Genomic DNA, 17,674 nt, shown 5'->3' with positions numbered 1-17,674 from the left:
CCACGAGTATGGTTTTCACTCCTCGCCTTCTTATTATTCTCAGTACCTTGGGTATGAGAGGTAGAGGAGGAAACACATAAACCGACTGGTACACCCATGGTGTCACTAGAGCGTCCACCGCTATCGCCTGAGGGTCTCTTGACCGGGCGCAATATCTTTTCAACTTCTTGTTGAGGCGGGACGCCATCATGTCTACCTGTGGTTTTTCCCACCGGTTGACCAGCATTTGGAAAACTTCTGGATGAAGTCCCCATTTCCCGGGTGGAGGTCGTGCCTGCTGAGGAAGTCTGCTTCCCAGTTGTCCACTCCCGGAATGAACACTGCCGTCAGTGCTAACACATGATTCTCTGCCCATCTGAGTATCCTTGTGGCTTCTGCCATCGCCATCCTGCTTCTCGTGCCGCCCTGTCTGTTTACATGGGCGACCGCCGTGATGTTGTCTGACTGGATCAGTACCGGCTGGTTTTGAAGCAGGGGTCTTGCCTGGCTTAGGGCATTGTAAATGGCCCTTAATTCCAGGATATTTATGTGAAGAGAAATCTCCTGATTTGACCACAGTCCCTGGAAATTCCTTCCCTTTGTGACTGCCCCCCAGCCCCGAAGGCTGGCATCCGTGGTCACCAGGACCCAATCCTGTATTCCGAATCTGCGGCCCTCTAGTAGATGAGCCCTCTGCAGCCACCACAGCAGCGACACCCTGGTTCTGGCCGATAGGGTTATCCGCTGTTGCATCTGGAGATGGGACCCGGACCATTTGTCCAACAGGTCCCACTGGAACGTACTTGCGTGGAACCTTCCGAATGGAATTGCTTCGTACGAAGCTACCATTTTTCCCAGGACTCGTGTGCATTGATGTACCGACACTTTTCCTGGTTTTAGGATGTCTCTGACCAGAGATGACAATTCCTCGGCTTTTTCCAGTGGAAGAAACACTCTTTTCTGGTCTGTGTCCAGAATCATTCCCAGGAACAGAAGACGTGTCGTCAGGACCAGCTGTGACTTTGGAATGTTTAGAATCCAGCCGTGCTGTTGTAGCACTTCCTGAGAAAGTGCCACCCCCCCTATCAACTGTTCTTTGGACCTCGCCTTTATCAGGAGATCGTCCAAGTACGGGATAATTAAAACTCCCTTCTTGCGAAGGAGTATCATCATTTCGGCCATTACCTTGGTAAAGACCCTCGGTGCCGTGGATAACCCAAACGGCAGCGTCTGGAACTGAAAGTGACAGTCCTGTACCACAAATCTGAGGTACTCCTGGTGCGGAGGGTAAATGGGGACATGCAGGTACGCATCCTTGATGTCCAGGGATACCATGTAATCCCCCTCCTCCAGGCTCGCAATAACCGCCCTGAGCGATTCCATCTTGAACTTGAACCTTTTGATATAAGTGTTCAAGGCTTTTAAATTTAAGATGGGTCTCACCGAACCGTCCGGTTTCGGTACCACAAACATTGTGGAGTAGTAACCCTTTCCTTGTTGAAGGAGGGGTACCTTGACGATCACTTTCTGTGAATACAGTTTTTGAATAGCCACCAACACTGCCTCCCTGGCAGAGGGAGTTGCCGGCAAGGCAGATTTTAGAAAACGGCGGGGGGGAGACGTCTCGAATTCCAGCCTGTACCCCTGAGATACTACTTGAAGGACCCAGGGATCCACTTGTGAGAGAGCCCACTGTGTGCTGAAAAACCTGAGACGCGCCCCCACCGTTCCCGATTCCGCCTGAGCAGCCCCAGCGTCATGCTGTGGACTTACCGGATGCAGGGGAGGACTTCTGCTCCTGAGAACTAGCTGTGCGCTGCAGCTTTTTCCCCCTTCCTCTGCCCCTCGGCAGAAAGGATGAGCCTCTAGCCCACTTATTTTTCTGGGGCCGAAAGGACTGTACCAGATAATACGGTGCTTTCTTTTGCTGTGGGGTAGCCTGTGGCAAAAAGGTCGATTTCCCAGCAGTAGCTGTGGAAACGAGGTCTGAAAGACCTTCCCCAAAAAGTTCCACCCCTTTATAGGGTAAAACTTCCATGTGCCGCTTGGAGTCGGCATCACCTGACCATTGCCTAGTCCATAACCCCCGTCTGGCGGCAATGGACATAGCGCTTATTTTTGATGCCAGCCGGCAAATATCCCTCTGTGCATCACGCATGTATAAGACCGCGTCTTTAATATGGTCAATCGTTAGCAAAATATTGTCCCTATCCATGGTATCAATGTTTTCCGACAGGGAGTCTGACCACGCAGCAGCAGCACTGCACATCCAAGCTGATGCAATAGCGGGTCTCAATATAATGCCCGTGTGTGTGTATATAGCTTTTAGGGTACTTTCCTGCTTTCTGTCAGCAGGTTCTTTTAGGGCGGCCGTATCCGGAGACGGTAGTGCCACCTTCTTTGATAAGCGTGTCAGCGCTTTATCTACCCTAGGGGGAGTTTCCCAGCGTGACCTATCCTCTGGCGGGAAAGGGTATGCAGCCATTAACCGTTTAGAAATGATCAATTTCTTATCTGGGGAAGACCACGCTTCCTCACACACCTCATTTAATTCGTCAGATGCAGGAAAAACTACTGGTAGTTTTTTCTCACCAAACATAATACCCTTTTTTGTGGTACCTGGGGTATCATCAGAAATGTGTAATACATTTTTCATAGCCTCAATCATATAACGGGTGGATCTATTGGAGGGTACACTCGTCTCATCATCGTCGACACTGGAGTCGGTATCCGTGTCGACATCTGTATCTGTCATCTGAGGTAGCGGGCGTTTTATAGCCCCTGATGACATTTGAGACGCTTGGACAGGCACAAGCTGAGTAGCCGGCTGTCCTATGTCATCAAACCTTTTATGTAAGGAGCTGACACTGTCACGTAATTCCTTCCATAAGTCCATCCACACTGGTGTCGACCCCGCAGGGGGTGACATCACATTCACAGGCATTTGCTCCGACTCCACATCATTATCCTCATCATACATGTCGACACAGCAGTACCGACACACAGCAGACACACCGGGAATGCTCTTACAGAGGACAGGACCCCACAAAGCCCTTTGGGGAGACAGAGGGAGAGTATGCCAGCACACACCAGGGCGCTATATAACACAGGGATATCACTATACAGAGTGTTTTCCCCTATAGCTGCCTATAATATATATATATATATATATATATATATATATATATATACTGTGCCTAAATTGTGCCCCCCCTCTCTTTTTTACCCTTTCTGTAGTGCAGGACTGCAGGGGAGAGCCAGGGAGCTTCCTTCCAGCGAAGCTGTGAGGGAATAATGGCGCCAGTGTGCAGAGGGAGTTGGCTCTGCCCCTTTTTCGGCGGGCTTTCTCCCGCTATTTTATCGTTTCTGGCAGGGGTTAATATACACCTATATAGCCTCTGGGGCTATATATGGTGTTAATTTTGCCAGCCAAGGTGTTATTATTGCTGCTCAGGGCGCCCCCCCCCCCCACCCCAGCGCCCTGCACCCATCAGTGACCGCAGTGTGTGGTGTGCATGAGGAGCAATGGCGCACAGCTGCAGTGCTGTGCGCTACCTTGGAGAAGTCAGAAGTCTTCAGCCGCCGATTTTCCGGACCACCTTCTTGTTTCTGGCTCTGTAAGGGGGACGGCGGCGCGGCTCCGGGAACGGACGACGAGGTCGGGTCCTGTGTTCGATCCCTCTGGAGCTAATGGTGTCCAGTAGCCTAAGAAGCCCAAGCTACCACCACTTAGGTAGGTTCGCTTCTTGTCCCCTTAGTCCCTCGTTGCAGTGAGCCTGTTGCCAGCAGGTCTCACTGAAAATTAAAAACCTAAACTATACTTTCTTCTAGGAGCTCAGGAGAGCCCCTAGTGTGCATCCAGCTCAGCCGGGCACAGAAATCTAACTGAGGCTTGGAGGAGTGTCATAGGGGGAGGAGCCAGTGCACACCAGATAGTCCTAAATCTTTCTTTAGATGTGCCCAGTCTCCTGCGGAGCCGTCTATTCCCCATGGTCCTTACGGAGTCCCCAGCATCCACTAGGACGTCAGAGAAATAAAAAAAACTGAATACCAAAATAAAAACAGAAGCCATGAAGGTGCATTGTACAGTATGTGACTGTCTTTTTGCAGATAAATGCTCACCTATCAGTGTGTAGGAAAGAAACTTGTTCACGGATGTCAGAGCAAGCCCAGTAATGGGGCCAGTGGTGTCTTCTGAGCGAATAACTTCCAAGAAAGGACGAAGAAATACATTGGGTTCAATTTCTGAAAGATCTGTAAAAAGAAGAATATGGTGATGTGATTTAAGTCAACTGTATACAGAATCACAAAATGTATAAAATAAAATAAAACCAGAACTAAAACGAGGAGGCTGCAGTTCCACCGAATGCTCCTTTCTAATAATAGAATATGCACACCAAGGGGCGGATTCAATAAGCAGCAGTACCGTTAGACTATACTGTAGATCCGGGTTTAACACGCAGAGCTATTAATTCAGCTATTTCACTGCAGCCAAACTGTGCTAACCAATAGACTGCAGATTAAGAGCCCGGAATCTATGGGTTACCCCATGCAGTAAGCCCCATAGATTCTGCGTTAAGTGCAACCTCTTGTTTTCTACACTGGGTAGCAAAACCAATTGAGTAGATCAGGGCAAAGCTTTAGGCACGGGGAAGACATTAAAAAGACATTAAAGATAAGCACTTAAAAATCTTGTATGGTATACATTAAAAAAAAAAAAAGCTTCTTTAAAACCCACATGTGGATTAATACATTAAATATATGCCAGGTCTGCCATATACGCAGAACTCAAATGTAAGAGCAACGGTCGCACTTGGATTTTGCTGTGAAACACACAGGTACTGCTGTACAAGCACGTGCACCTTCAGGGCTTGGAGCCCGGAGGCAGGCATCTCCATTGCCTCTGGAAGTTACGCCCCCGGTCCCCTCCCCCATACACACTCAGACTGTAGATTACACACAGAGACACTCAGACTGCCTCCATACATTACATTACACACCAAACCACACCACGCACCTGTAGTAGTGGCAGTTAAAGTAAATTAGGTGCTGGCCAAACTGAAACGGAGGTGTGCAGTGAGTAACAGCCTTACATGCAAAGGCCCATAGAAGCTGCCTAGCCAACTGCTCGACCAACTCAATGGCTGTGAGGAGCGGGGATGGTCACATGACGTTAGTCCACAAGTCTCCTGGCACTGGTAGCAAAATGAAAGAGCTGGGCCGTGGATGAGAGCGAAGGACGGCCCTTCCTCCCTCACCTTCTCTGCTCCTGGGAGGACCACACCAGCAGCTGAGCTCAGCTCACAAGCTCATTCTGCTAACAGGACTGGCATCTCGCAGTGCGCCGGCTGGATTCATGTAATGACTCAGTCTGCCCTTCATAGCGGCGGGGCCCCAGTGCATTTGCACTGGCAGTTCTACAGCTAGATAAACAAAAAACAAAATGGAGGCTGTGCTGAATTTGTTCGAAATAACAACAATAATGATTTATCTAATAATTGCACAATTTATTAATGAAGAATTAATATGCTAACATTTTGTGGTGAATACACCATAAAAATGCATGCAGCAATAATAAAGGTTAAAAAACACACAATTGAGATGATAAACGTTTTTAGGGTTACCCAAATTGCCAGGAATTGGAAGAAGATTTAAAGATGGAAAATCCGTTCCAAAAGAATTCCCCAAATGTGTCTAAGTCCAGCGTAAGCAAATTTTAGGAGGTAAGCAGTGTCCAATGTAGTGGCAAATTACCGCTAGAGGATGTAGTGCTCCGAAGTTTTGGATGGTGAGCTCCACATGCAATACGGTAGATGAAGTTCATCGGTTCAACTTGCTATTAAAGTCCTCCAAGTGCAAATGATGGTCTGGATTAAGTTGGGGATGGTCCGGTCTTCCAGCAATAAGTTCCTGGCATGGGTCCCTGTAAATCTGACGCGTTTCGCTGCAATCAGCTAGCAGCTTTTTTTTTCTTTTTTTTATTGCATGTGGAGCTCAACATCCAATACCTCGGAGTACTACATCATCTAGCGGTAATTTGCCACTACATTGGACACTGCTTACCTCCTAAAATTTACTTACGCTGGACTTAGACACATTTGGGGAATTCTTTTGGAACGGACTTCCCATCTTTAAATCTTCTTCCAATTCCTGGCAATTTGGGTAACCCTAAAAACGTTTATCATCTCAATTGTGTGTTTTTAACCTTTATTATTGTTGCATGCATTTTTATGGTGTATTCACCACAAAATTTTAGTATATTAATTCTTCATTATTAAATTGTGCAATTATTAGATAAATCATTATTGTTGTTATATTGAACAAATTCAGCGCAGCCTCCATTTGTTTTTTGTTTATCTCTGTGGGAGTGACTTCCCTTTTACCTTTGAGGCTGCTGCTTGGTGTAGCATCCCATACTCAGAGCGCCCGAGCACCCCTGGGTAACCAAATTCTTACAGTACTACAGCTAGTTCCACCATTGGTAGCAATGGTTTGCTTGGCTCAGCAAGTTTTCTTCCGTGGGCCAACACAAGTCATGGAATTTATGGTTATTCTGCTGTACTGTTAAAGCACCTCTAAACTTTAACTGAAATATTCAGATATGAACCATTTAAGCATAATACATTGTACATAATTGTTCTGCTTTCTTTTCACTGCAACTGGTTAGTATTATCTCCCCACTACACCATCTATAGCTGAAGCTACTCCCGCAACTTCAGGACAGATAACAGGTTAAAAAATGAAATTCAGTCATCTTTGTTACTGTGACATTATGTCCCGTCATTGTTATGCATCTATGAATCAAAATACATTTCTGCTCAAACTCTGCAAAGCTGTAAGTTAAGTTTAACAATCTTAATAAGTGAACCCCAACCCCCAACCTGGCAACATGCTATAGATTACAGCAATCAGAGAACAGGGTGGACATATTGGGTGCCACTTCAATTGTGGCACTGGCCGTCTAAATGGATGGGCGTCTATCAGAGCTATACAATTGTTTCTCCAATAGATGCCCATTAGCTGCAGCAGTAATTTTTTCTCGCAGCCTCAGGAGGTGCAAAAGAAAAGGTTTTAAAAAGTCCATAGTTTGGGCACCCACAGCATCCAAACCCAGACTTTGGACACCCATTCAAGCGCTGTTAGGCACCTTAACTGGTAATAGGCGTGTGATCAAAGCAACTATTGAATAGCTCTGATAAACGCCCATTGGTAAAGACGCCCAGCAGGGGGCGCAGGACACAACTAAAATGGCCCCATTAAGTACAAACACACCAGTTATATTGTGCAAATTAATCCACTCCGTAATATAAAGCCTTTGATATAAATTGATCTCAAATAGTGGCTTTACTTGCTCTTTAGGCCTCAGATTTTCTGGGATCCGGATTGAAAGTCGACAGTAACTAGGTCGACCACTATTGGTCGACAGTAACTAGGTCGACAGGGTGTCTAGGTCGACAGGGTCTTTAGGTCAACATGTTCTAGGTCGACAGGTCAAAAGGTCGACATGAGTTTTTCACAATTTTTTTCTTTTTTTTAACCTTTTCATACTTAACGATCCACGTGGACTACGATTGGAACGGTAATCTGTGCCGAGTGAAGCGGTAGCAGAGCGAAGGCACCATGCCCGAAGCATGGCGAGCGAAGCGAGCCATGCGAGGGGACGCGGTGCACTAATTGGGGTTTCCGGTCACTCTACGAAGAAAACTACACCAAAATAACATTAAAAACTCATGTCGACCTTTTGACCTGTCGACCTAAAGACACCGTCGACCTAGTTACTGTCGACCAATAGTGGTCGACCTAGACATTGTCGACTTTCAATACCACACCCAGATTTTCTTAGCATGTTATTTCCATTCTGGGGGACGTGCAGATCTTTGGAGCCCGGTTTGTCGGATAATTCATATGCAGCAAAATGATCTTATAGACTGTTCTTAGAACACTCATGACTAAACTTCTAAAGCAATACAGTTATGTAAACAGAGGACAGAAAGCGTTCCTAGCTGTAATGTTTTCAGTAACAGACATACTCTATAGCATGTTTTCAGCGATGTGATGCCTCATTTCTGTAACACAATCTCTATCAGCTGTTTCACCCATGTCCTATTTCAAACCTTTTCATCTCATTATCCATACATTCAAAGCAATACAAATGGAAGATGTATATGAAAAATCTGAACAGTTGTTTACATAAGAAACATGGACTAACATACAACATAGATAGATAGATAGATAGATAGATAGATAGATAGATAGATAGATAGATAGATAGATAGATAATCACAATTGTTGTACTTTAATCACATCATTAACACTTTTCTAAAACAAATGCCCAGAGATGGGCACACAGGAGAGCACAATCCTATGGGCTGGGCAAACACAAACACACAACAACCTAGGTCCTTGATGGCTAACCTTGACACTCCAGCTGTTGTTGAACTACACATCCCAGCATGCCCTGCATCAGTTTTAGCATGGCCAAATAACAAAACTATAGCAGGGCATGCTGGGATATGTAGTTCAACAACAGCTGGAGTGTCAAGGTTAGCCATCACTGACCTAGGTGATACGTGTGTAATTATTAGCTAATAAACATTTATGCCCCTTACAGGAAAGGCAATCAATCCAAGAAACAAATAACCAAACTGATTCGGATTTGAACATTACTCGTATGGTCAAAAGTGGCTCCAAATCCAGTCACTTGTTGCATCATACAATATTAATAGACTGCAGTGAGTGTGGCCAGGATTACCACTTTGGACATACACATGTCTCTATAATTATTTAACTAGTATAGATGAAGACTGTGAAGATATGTAAATCTGGAGTGAAGTGTCATGAAATATTTAGATGAATATCTGAGATACGCCAGAGATAAACACGAGAGAAACAGAAGGACACACTAACCTCCTCCAAAAGGACTGCTTTCAACATACTACCGTGAGTTAACTAATTCACCATCTCTAACACCTGCTGAATGCACAACCTGGACACCCCTTAAGGCCCCCACACATAAGCACTCAATTGGTGTAATTTTGCATTTTACAGATTTTGTAAATAAATCTGCAATGTATGGAGTTCACAGATTACAGATTAAGACCAAAACTCGATCGTGTTTGGTAAATCAGGTTGTCTAACATGTTTGATTTAAGATCAATTGAAGCTGTAGATTGCTAGGGTATGGTAACAATCAGCAGATTTGCAGACCATTTCTACTAAACTGATGAGCAACAGTTTGTTGTTTTTTGTTCTATAAAATATCACTAATTACAGCTACAAATTTCAGTTTGCCTTCAAATCTCTTAAAAGACCTGTCTTTGCTTTTAGTACACCCACTTCCATCGTTGTTTATTTTAGTATTTTTAGCCACTACATTTTTGGAATGTTCCTCTGAACAGCATTATTGTACTGTAGTGGACCTATGGCTCCTCGACGCTGTCCCATATAGATCTTCAACACCTGCTTCTTCCACCCCCATCCACCCCTCCAAATCCCAAACCACCACCCCCTCCCCCACAACCAAGCCAACCTGATCCACAACTCCCATATCACCTCCATACCTTTCTACTGTGACCTCTGAATGCCAGATGAATCTAAAACAAACTGCAAGATGTGTATAGCCTTTTCATCTGTCACTCTCTTAACCGTCCACTCTATACATCTCTTCTACCCCATAAACCTCAGAATATCAGTTGTCTATTGCCCCCCTGGCCGATCCTACCCTTTCCTTGACAACTTCGCTGCCTAGCTTCCCCTCTCCAACTCTATCTTCCCCCCTCTGACCACCATCTAACTTTCCTTCACTCTCTCATCTCCTACACCACTCCCCTAGATCCACTGTTACCAGATGCAATCTCGAAACCCTTGACCCCACTGTCCTGCCTTCTTCCCTCAATATTCTTTCTCCTCTATCCACCACGACCTGCCCCAACCAGGCGGTCTCCTTCTACAACTCCGCCCTCACCTCTACGCTCAATTCTGTTGCTCCCATCTCTTCTGTCCCCCTCCGTGATGCCCCCTTCACTGGAACAAGCTCCCTCACTCTAACAGACTCTCCCCCATCTTGCAAAGCTTCAAACAGGCACTGAAAACCCACCTCAAAGCGTATCCTTTCACCACATAACCAGTTTGAGGTCACTCTCACCATACCCTGCATCATCCCCTGGCCATCTCTACCCTTCTTCCTGCCCTCAGGCTTGCTAGCACCTCATACTACTGGTCTTCCCTCTCTCCCTAGATAAGCTTCTTGAAGTAAGACCTTCTGCCCTCCTGTTCTCACAGCCCTCTTATCTCACAATTCAACTGCAGCCCTTACCTACCCAGCAGCCATCTAACCTGCACATCCCCTCCCTCATAGCAGTTCATCTCTCCCAATTAAACAATATAAGGTATGTCGGCACTGTGCAGGTGGGTATAGGTAAAATGCCCTGTATGTAATCTGCCACTGGGTTTAGGAGGTAGCCAGCCTCCTCTAGATAGCAACAACTAAAAAATAGAAAACATATACCAAGTAGGCGCTTGATAACAGGGATAATAATTAAAAAGTAGACAATTTAATACACATAAAAACAAACATTTAGACAACACACAATAAAAGTAATAATGATTATATCAACAGTCAGGTATTGCCCAGATTCAAAATAGTAGGTCTACAAAGCCACATTGATAGATACAAGTGGGAGTCCCTGGAGTTCAGAAGTATTCAAAGCATAAAACTGCAACAGATATAATTACCACCAGTATTCGTAGCGGGCAGAGACTCTCAGTAATAGTTCAGTCAGTCTCACTGCTGAAAGTATATATATGATGGATATTGAGGCTGAGATGGTACAGCGGCTGCTGAGGATAACCGTACGGCAGATAGAATACTTTGAATATCCGTTAAGAACAGGTGCTGGTATCAGGATAGCAAATCCCGCCGTTACAGGTCTCCGATAATAGACATGCAGCAAATGTAAAGTTATGGAGAGCCTCTATGAGCACACACTGACATCTAGGTAGCGGTTCCAGCGGTACTAGTAAGCGCTCGTATCATCACTGTGGTAAGTGTTATGTAGAGCTGCTGGGCAAGCTGTTTTACAAGCGGATACCGTGTCCAGTAATCTTCAGAGCCGCTGCGGGTGTCACCGGAAAGTTTGCTGGTGCAAATAGTCGGAGCACACAGATGATAATATACAAGCTGTGTTGTTTGTAAACGGATACCGTATCTAGTGATCTCCAGAGCCGCTGCAGGTGTCAGCAAAGAATTTACTGGTGCAGATGCATCTGTCCCAATGGCTGTACTCCCCTAGTAGTAAGGCGATTACCTCTTCGCTTACCTTACATTCCAGCTGTGATGTGTATTGAGATTTGTGATGTTAATTGTTACTTGTGATCAGTTTAGTTTTCGTTACTGTAATGTGATGTGATGTCTGGTTTACCCTGTATTGTTCTAATGTGTGCTGCATGTGCGGCACTGCAAACCATTTGTTGTACCTTATAAATAAAATTTAATAATAATAATAATTCTGAACGGTCTTTAATAAGGGGCAGATGAAATCCAGGACTAAGCTCCTGTGATGTGTGGCTGGCTACGTGTACTTCTGAGTGCTGTAGTAAGTAAAGTACTGGTTATTTTTTCCTCTATGGGGTGTGAGGGAAAATAAGCATCAGTCCTTACCTACAATAGTAACAAAACACCCACAAAAAAACCCAAAAAACAAAACACTGATCTGCACAATAGGAAGTACAGTTAATGTTCATTACTTAAAAAGAGGTCTAACCAGTTATTAGTGATAGTGTTTTTCAATGTGTTAGGTATTTATTAGTTTTAGGTGAGACCCATCTGATTAATTTAGGAATGCACATGTACAGTACAAGTATAAATAACACAAAGGAAAACGGATCTAAAAGGAAGGACATACGAGAAATTACTTTTAAAAAAGGTGTACTTTGTGGGACAACCAACCCTACCCCCATATATCTATATATAGTAGCACCAGCATATTGCATAGACCGTTACAATTGGAAACACACAGTTGTAAAACAAGACTGGGTATGTACACAGACAAATATGTATAGGTAGGAACCTGCTTCCAAACTTACAATCAATAGGTAAACAGGAGTCTGAAACAAAAAGGTTAAGGGCCTGATTCAGAGGTTTACAGCGGCCACTGTCAGAACATGGGATCGATAATATGCAAATGCTAACGTCAGCCTTCCCCTTGTGCACCAGTGTGATCGATGATACACCCATTCCCAAAATCCGTGGACAGTGCCACTGCGTTGGTGGTTCTGAAAACTCGTAGTCTTTACACTAGGCCAGGCATGTCCAAACTGCGGCCCTCCAGTTGTTGTGAAACTACATATAAACAGCATGCCCTGACACAGTTTTGCTGTCAGAGAATGCTAAAACTGTGTCAGGGCATGCTGGGATGTGTAGTTTCTCAACAGCTGGAGGGCCGCAGTTTGGACATGCCTGCACTAGGCCATTTCAGCGGGGTGCCGCAAGCCTGTCCGATTTTCAAAGGGCCAAATGCGCTCTGCCCCTTTAGCCACGCCCTGCTAAAACAGCATGCCCGCTGCCGTGTGAACAGATGCGTCTTTTCACATTAAAGGGATAGCTTGGGGGATGCCCAACATCTCCATCATTACCAACGCCACAGCTGGGGTAAGCACCCGTGACATTGAGGGTGCCGAACTGCCCCCAATAGTAGCGCCAGTGGGTTTACGCTCAATTTTCAAAAGCATGAGACCTGCTCTGACACCCTGCCCTAATCCTTGAGGGAACACTAAATCCACCATCAAGCGCACCAGCCACACTTGCAACAGGCTATGGCTTGCTCAGTGTTTCCTACTCAAATCCCTAATAACTTGGTCTCTGTGGCTGTGGATTTTTGCGCATGCACATTACCAATTGTTTGTTCAACTGAACAAATATCAGACTTGCGTCCACCACTCAACAAGGCCCTACGTGCCATATGTAGTATGGCAGTACGGATGGTGTAATGGTTAGCATTACTGCCTCACAGCACTGAGGTTATGGGTTCGATTCCCACCATGGCCCTAACTGAGCGGAGTTTGTATATTCTCCCTGTACTTGCGTGGGTTTCCTCCGGGTACTCCGGTTTCCTCCCACAATCCAAAAATATACTGGTAGGTTAATTGGCTTCCAACAAAACATTAACCCTAGCGTGAATGTGTCTGTGTGTACATGTGGTAGGGAATATAGATTGTAAGATCTACTAGGGCAGGGACTGATGTGAATGGCCAAATATTCTCTGTAAAGCGCTGCGGAATATGTGTGTGCTATATAAATAACTGATAAATAATAATAATAATAATAATAATAATGATAATAATAATAATGTAGGATATTGCTTAGTGGGACTAAATTACATGGCAATGCTTTTTTTGGGAGTCAGTGGGTTGTTTGTGCACAGAAAGAGAATGCAGCTTGTACAGAGGGGGATCTGGTATAGTAGTTTCCGGAGGTTAAGGAAAGGATTTTCAGCTTTCTTGAAGAGGTATGTTTTAGGGAATGCTGCAACTTTTTCAAACTACAGGAAAATAAGATTTTACTTACCGGTAAATCTATTTCTCGTAGTCCGTAGTGGATGCTGGGGACTCCGTAAGGACCATGGGGAATAGACGGGCTCCGCAGGAGACAGGGCACTTTAAGAAAGAATTTGGATTCTGGTGTGTTCTCGCTCCTCCCTCTATGTCCCTCCTCCAGACCTCAGAGAAACTGTGCTCGGAAGAGCTGACAGTACAAGGAAAGGATTTTGGAATCCAGGGCAAGACTCATACCAGTCACACCGTATAACTTGTGATAAACATACCCAGTTAACAGTATGAACAACATCGGAGCATCATATCAACCCTGATGCAACCATAACATAACCCTTATTTAAGCAATAACTATATACAAGTATTGCAGAAGAAGTCCGCACTTGGGACGGGCGCCCAGCATCCACTACGGACTACGAGAAATAGATTTACCGGTAAGTAAAATCTTATTTTCTCTAACGTCCTAGTGGATGCTGGGGACTCCGTAAGGACCATGGGGATTATACCAAAGCTCCCAAACGGGCGGGAGAGTGCGGATGACTCTGCAGCACCGAATGAGCAAACACAAGGTCCTCCTCAGCCAGGGTATCAAACTTGTAGAACTATGCAAAGGTGTTTGAACCTGACCAAGTAGCTGCTCGGCAAAGCTGTAATGCCGAGACCCCTCGGGCAGCCGCCCAAGAAGAGCCCACCTTCCTTGTGGAATGGGCCTTAACTGATTTAGGCAGCGGCAACCCAGCCGCAGAATGAGCCTGCTGAATCGTGTTACAGATCCAGCGAGCAATAGTTTGCTTTGAAGCAGGCGCCCCAAGCTTGTTGGAAGCATACAGGATAAACAAAGATTCTGTGTTCCTGACCTTAGCCGTTCTGGCTACATAAACCTTCAAAGCCCCGACTACATCCAGTGACTCGGAATCCTCCAAGTCAGTAGTAGCCACAGGCACCACAATAGGTTGGTTTATATGAAAGGATGAAACCACTTTCGGCAGAAATTGTGGGCGGTCCGCAATTCTGCTCTATCCGCCAATTCTGACACACGCCTAGCCGAAGCCAAGGCTAATAGCATGACCACCTTCCACGTGAGTTATTTTACTTCCATCGTTTTGAGTGGTTTAAACCAGTGTGATTTCAGGAAACTCAACACCACGTTAAGATCCCAAGGTGCCACTGGAAGCACAAAATGGGGCTGAATATGCAGCACTCCCTTTACAAACGTCTGAACCTTAATGGAACCCAATGTAAGGCCCAAAGTCACTCCTGACTGTAGGAAGTGAAGGAAAAGGCCCAGCTGGAATTCCTCCGTAGGGGCATTCCTGGCCTCACACCAAGAAACATATTTTCGCCATAAACGGTGATAATGTTGAGCCGTCACATCCTTCCTAGCCTCTATCAGCGTAGGAATGACCTCATCCGGAATGCCTTTTTCTGCTAGAATCCGGCGTTCAACCGCCATGCCGTCAAACGCAGCCGCGGTAAGTCTTGGAACAGACAGGGCCCCTGTTGCACAAGTCCTGTCCTAGAGGCAGAGGCCACGGGTCCTCTGTGAGCATTTCTTGCAGATCTGGATACTAAGTCCTTCTTGGCCAATCCGGAACAATGAGTATTGTTCTCACTCCTCGTTTCCTTATGATTCTCAGCACCTTGGGTATGAGAGGAAGAGGAGGAAATACATAGACTGACTGGAATACCCACGGTGTCACCAGTGCGTCCACAGCTATCGCCTGAGGGTCTCTTGACCTGGCGCAATACCTCTTTAATTTTTTTTTTTTTGAGGCGGGACGCCATCATGTCCACCTGTGGCAGTTCCCACCGACTTGCAATCTGCGTGAAGACTTCTTGATGAAGTCCCCACTCTCCCGGGTGGAGGTCGTGCCTGCTGAGAAAGTCTGCTTCCCAGTTGTCCACTCCCGGAATGAACACTGCTGACAGTGCGCTTACGTGATTCTCCGCCCAACAAAGAATTCTGGTGGCTTCTATCATCGCCACCCTGCTCCTTGTGCCGCCTTGGCGGTTTACATGAGCCACTACGGTGATGTTGTCTGACTGAATCAGAACCGGTTGGTCGCGAAGCAGGGACTCCGCTTGACGTAGGGCGTTGTATATGGCCCTTAGTTCCAGGATGTTGATGTGAAGGCAAGTCTCCTGACTTGACCACAGCCCTTGGAAATTTCTTCCCTGTGTGACTGCCACCCACCCTCGGAGGCTTGCATCCGTGGTCACAAGGACCCAGTCCTGAATGCCGAATCTGCGACCTTCGAGAAGGTGAGCACTCTGCAGCTACCACAGGAGAGACACCCTGGCCCTGGGGTATAGGGTGATTAACCGATGCATCTGAAGATGTGATCCGGACCACTTGTCCAGTAAGTCCCACTGGAAGGTCCTCGCATGGAACCTGCCGAAGGGAATGGCCTCGTATGATGCCACCATCCTTCCTAGGACTCGAGTGCAGTGATGCACTGACACCTGTTTTGGTTTTAATAGATTCCTGACCAGTGTCACGAGCTCCTGAGCTCTCTCTATCGGGAGATAAACCCTTTTCTGGTCTGTGTCTAGGATCATGCCTAGGAGAGGCAGATGAGCTGTAGGAACCAACTGCGACTTTGGAATATATAGACTCCAGCCGTGTTCCCGTTACACTTCCAGAGAAAGTGATACGCTGTTCAGCAACTGCCCTCTTGATCTCGCTTTTATGAGGAGATCGTCCAAGTACGTGATAATAGTGACACCTTGCTTCCGCAGGAGCACCATCATTTCCGCCATTACCTTGGTGAATATTCTCGGGGCCGTGGAGAGACCAAACGGCAACGTCTGAAATTGGTAATGACAATCCCGTACCGCAATTCTGAGGTACGCCTGATGAGGTGGATAAATGGGGACATGAAGGTATGCATTCTTTATGTCCAGAGTCACCATAAAATCTCCCCCTTTTCAGGCTTGCAATGACCGCTCTTAGCGATTCCATCTTGAACTTGAACCTTTTCAGGTATATGTTCAGGGATTTTAAATTCAATATGGGTCTGACCGAACAGTCTGGTTTCGGGACTACAACATGGTCGAACAATAACCCCCTCCTTGTTGAAGGAGGGGAACCTTGACCACCACCTGTTGAAGATACAATTTGTGAATTGCAGTTAACACTGTTTCCCTCTCGTGGGGGGAAGCCGGCAGGGTCGTCGGTGAGGGGGCATCTCCTCAAAGTCCAGCTTGTATCCCTGAGACACAATATCTATTGCCCAGGGATCTAACAGGGAGTGAACCCACTTGTGGCTGAACTTACGAAGGCGTGCCCCCACCGGGCCTAGCTCCGCCTGCGGAGCCCCAGCGTCTTGCAGTGGATTTTGTAGAGGCTGGGGAGGACTTCTGTTCCTGGGAACTAGCTGTGTTGTGCAGCTTCTTTCCTCTGCCCCCGCCTCTGGCAAGAAAGGACGCACCTCAGACTTTCTTGTTTCTTTGTTCGAAAGGCTGCATTTGGTAATGTTGTGCTTTCCTAGGCTGTGCAGGAATATAAGGCAAAAGATCACAATTACCAGCTATAGCTGTGGAGACCAGGTCCGAGAACCCTTCTCCACACAATCCTCAGCCTTCCATATGCCTCTTAAGTCAGCATCATCTGTCCATTGCATATTCTACAGGACACGTCAAGCAGAAATCGACATAGCTTTGTCTCTAGGACCCAGTAGACTCATGTCTCTTTGGGCATGTTTTTTATATATATATATATATATATATATATATATATATCTTAAGACAGCATCTTTAATATATATATATATATATATATATATATATATATATATATATATATATATACATACATACACATACACATACTAGGGTCTCAATCTCTGCTGATAAGGTACCTGTCCACGCTGCCACAGCGCTATAAACCCATGCCGACCCAATCGCCGGTCTGAGTAGTGTACCAGAATGCGCACGCTATCTGCAGGATCCCTGAGAATAGCTGTTACGTCAGGGCTACCTTTTGGCAAACGTGACACCCTAGGGGAAGATTCCCATTGTATCCTGGCCCTAGTGGGGAAAGGATACTCCCTGAAAATTCTTTGTGGGAAACTGCAGTCTCTTGTCTGGAGATTCCCGCTCTTTTTCCTCATGAGAGGAGGGAAATTTACCTCAGCTTTCTTCCCCT

At 45.9% G+C, this 17,674-nt stretch overlaps 1 protein-coding gene across 8 annotated transcripts in view; it reads right to left on the bottom strand.

Annotated features, from left to right (window-relative positions):
• The window catches only part of GBF1 (golgi brefeldin A resistant guanine nucleotide exchange factor 1), a 530,929-nt gene that overhangs the window by 243,014 nt on the left and 270,241 nt on the right, over positions 1-17,674 (bottom strand). For all 8 annotated transcript variants that reach the window (XM_063961386.1, XM_063961388.1, XM_063961387.1 and 5 more), the window contains exon 4: positions 4,102-4,233. In XM_063961386.1, the coding sequence (XP_063817456.1) occupies positions 4,102-4,233 (132 nt within the window). The remainder of the gene's footprint in view (positions 1-4,101; positions 4,234-17,674) is intronic.

The sequence above is a fragment of the Pseudophryne corroboree genome, chromosome 3 (genome assembly GCF_028390025.1).
Source record: "Pseudophryne corroboree isolate aPseCor3 chromosome 3, aPseCor3.hap2, whole genome shotgun sequence".
Lineage (NCBI taxonomy): Eukaryota > Metazoa > Chordata > Amphibia > Anura > Myobatrachidae > Pseudophryne > Pseudophryne corroboree.
Note: the sequence above shows the minus strand (reverse complement) of the source record. Positions and strands in the feature narration are given on the sequence as shown.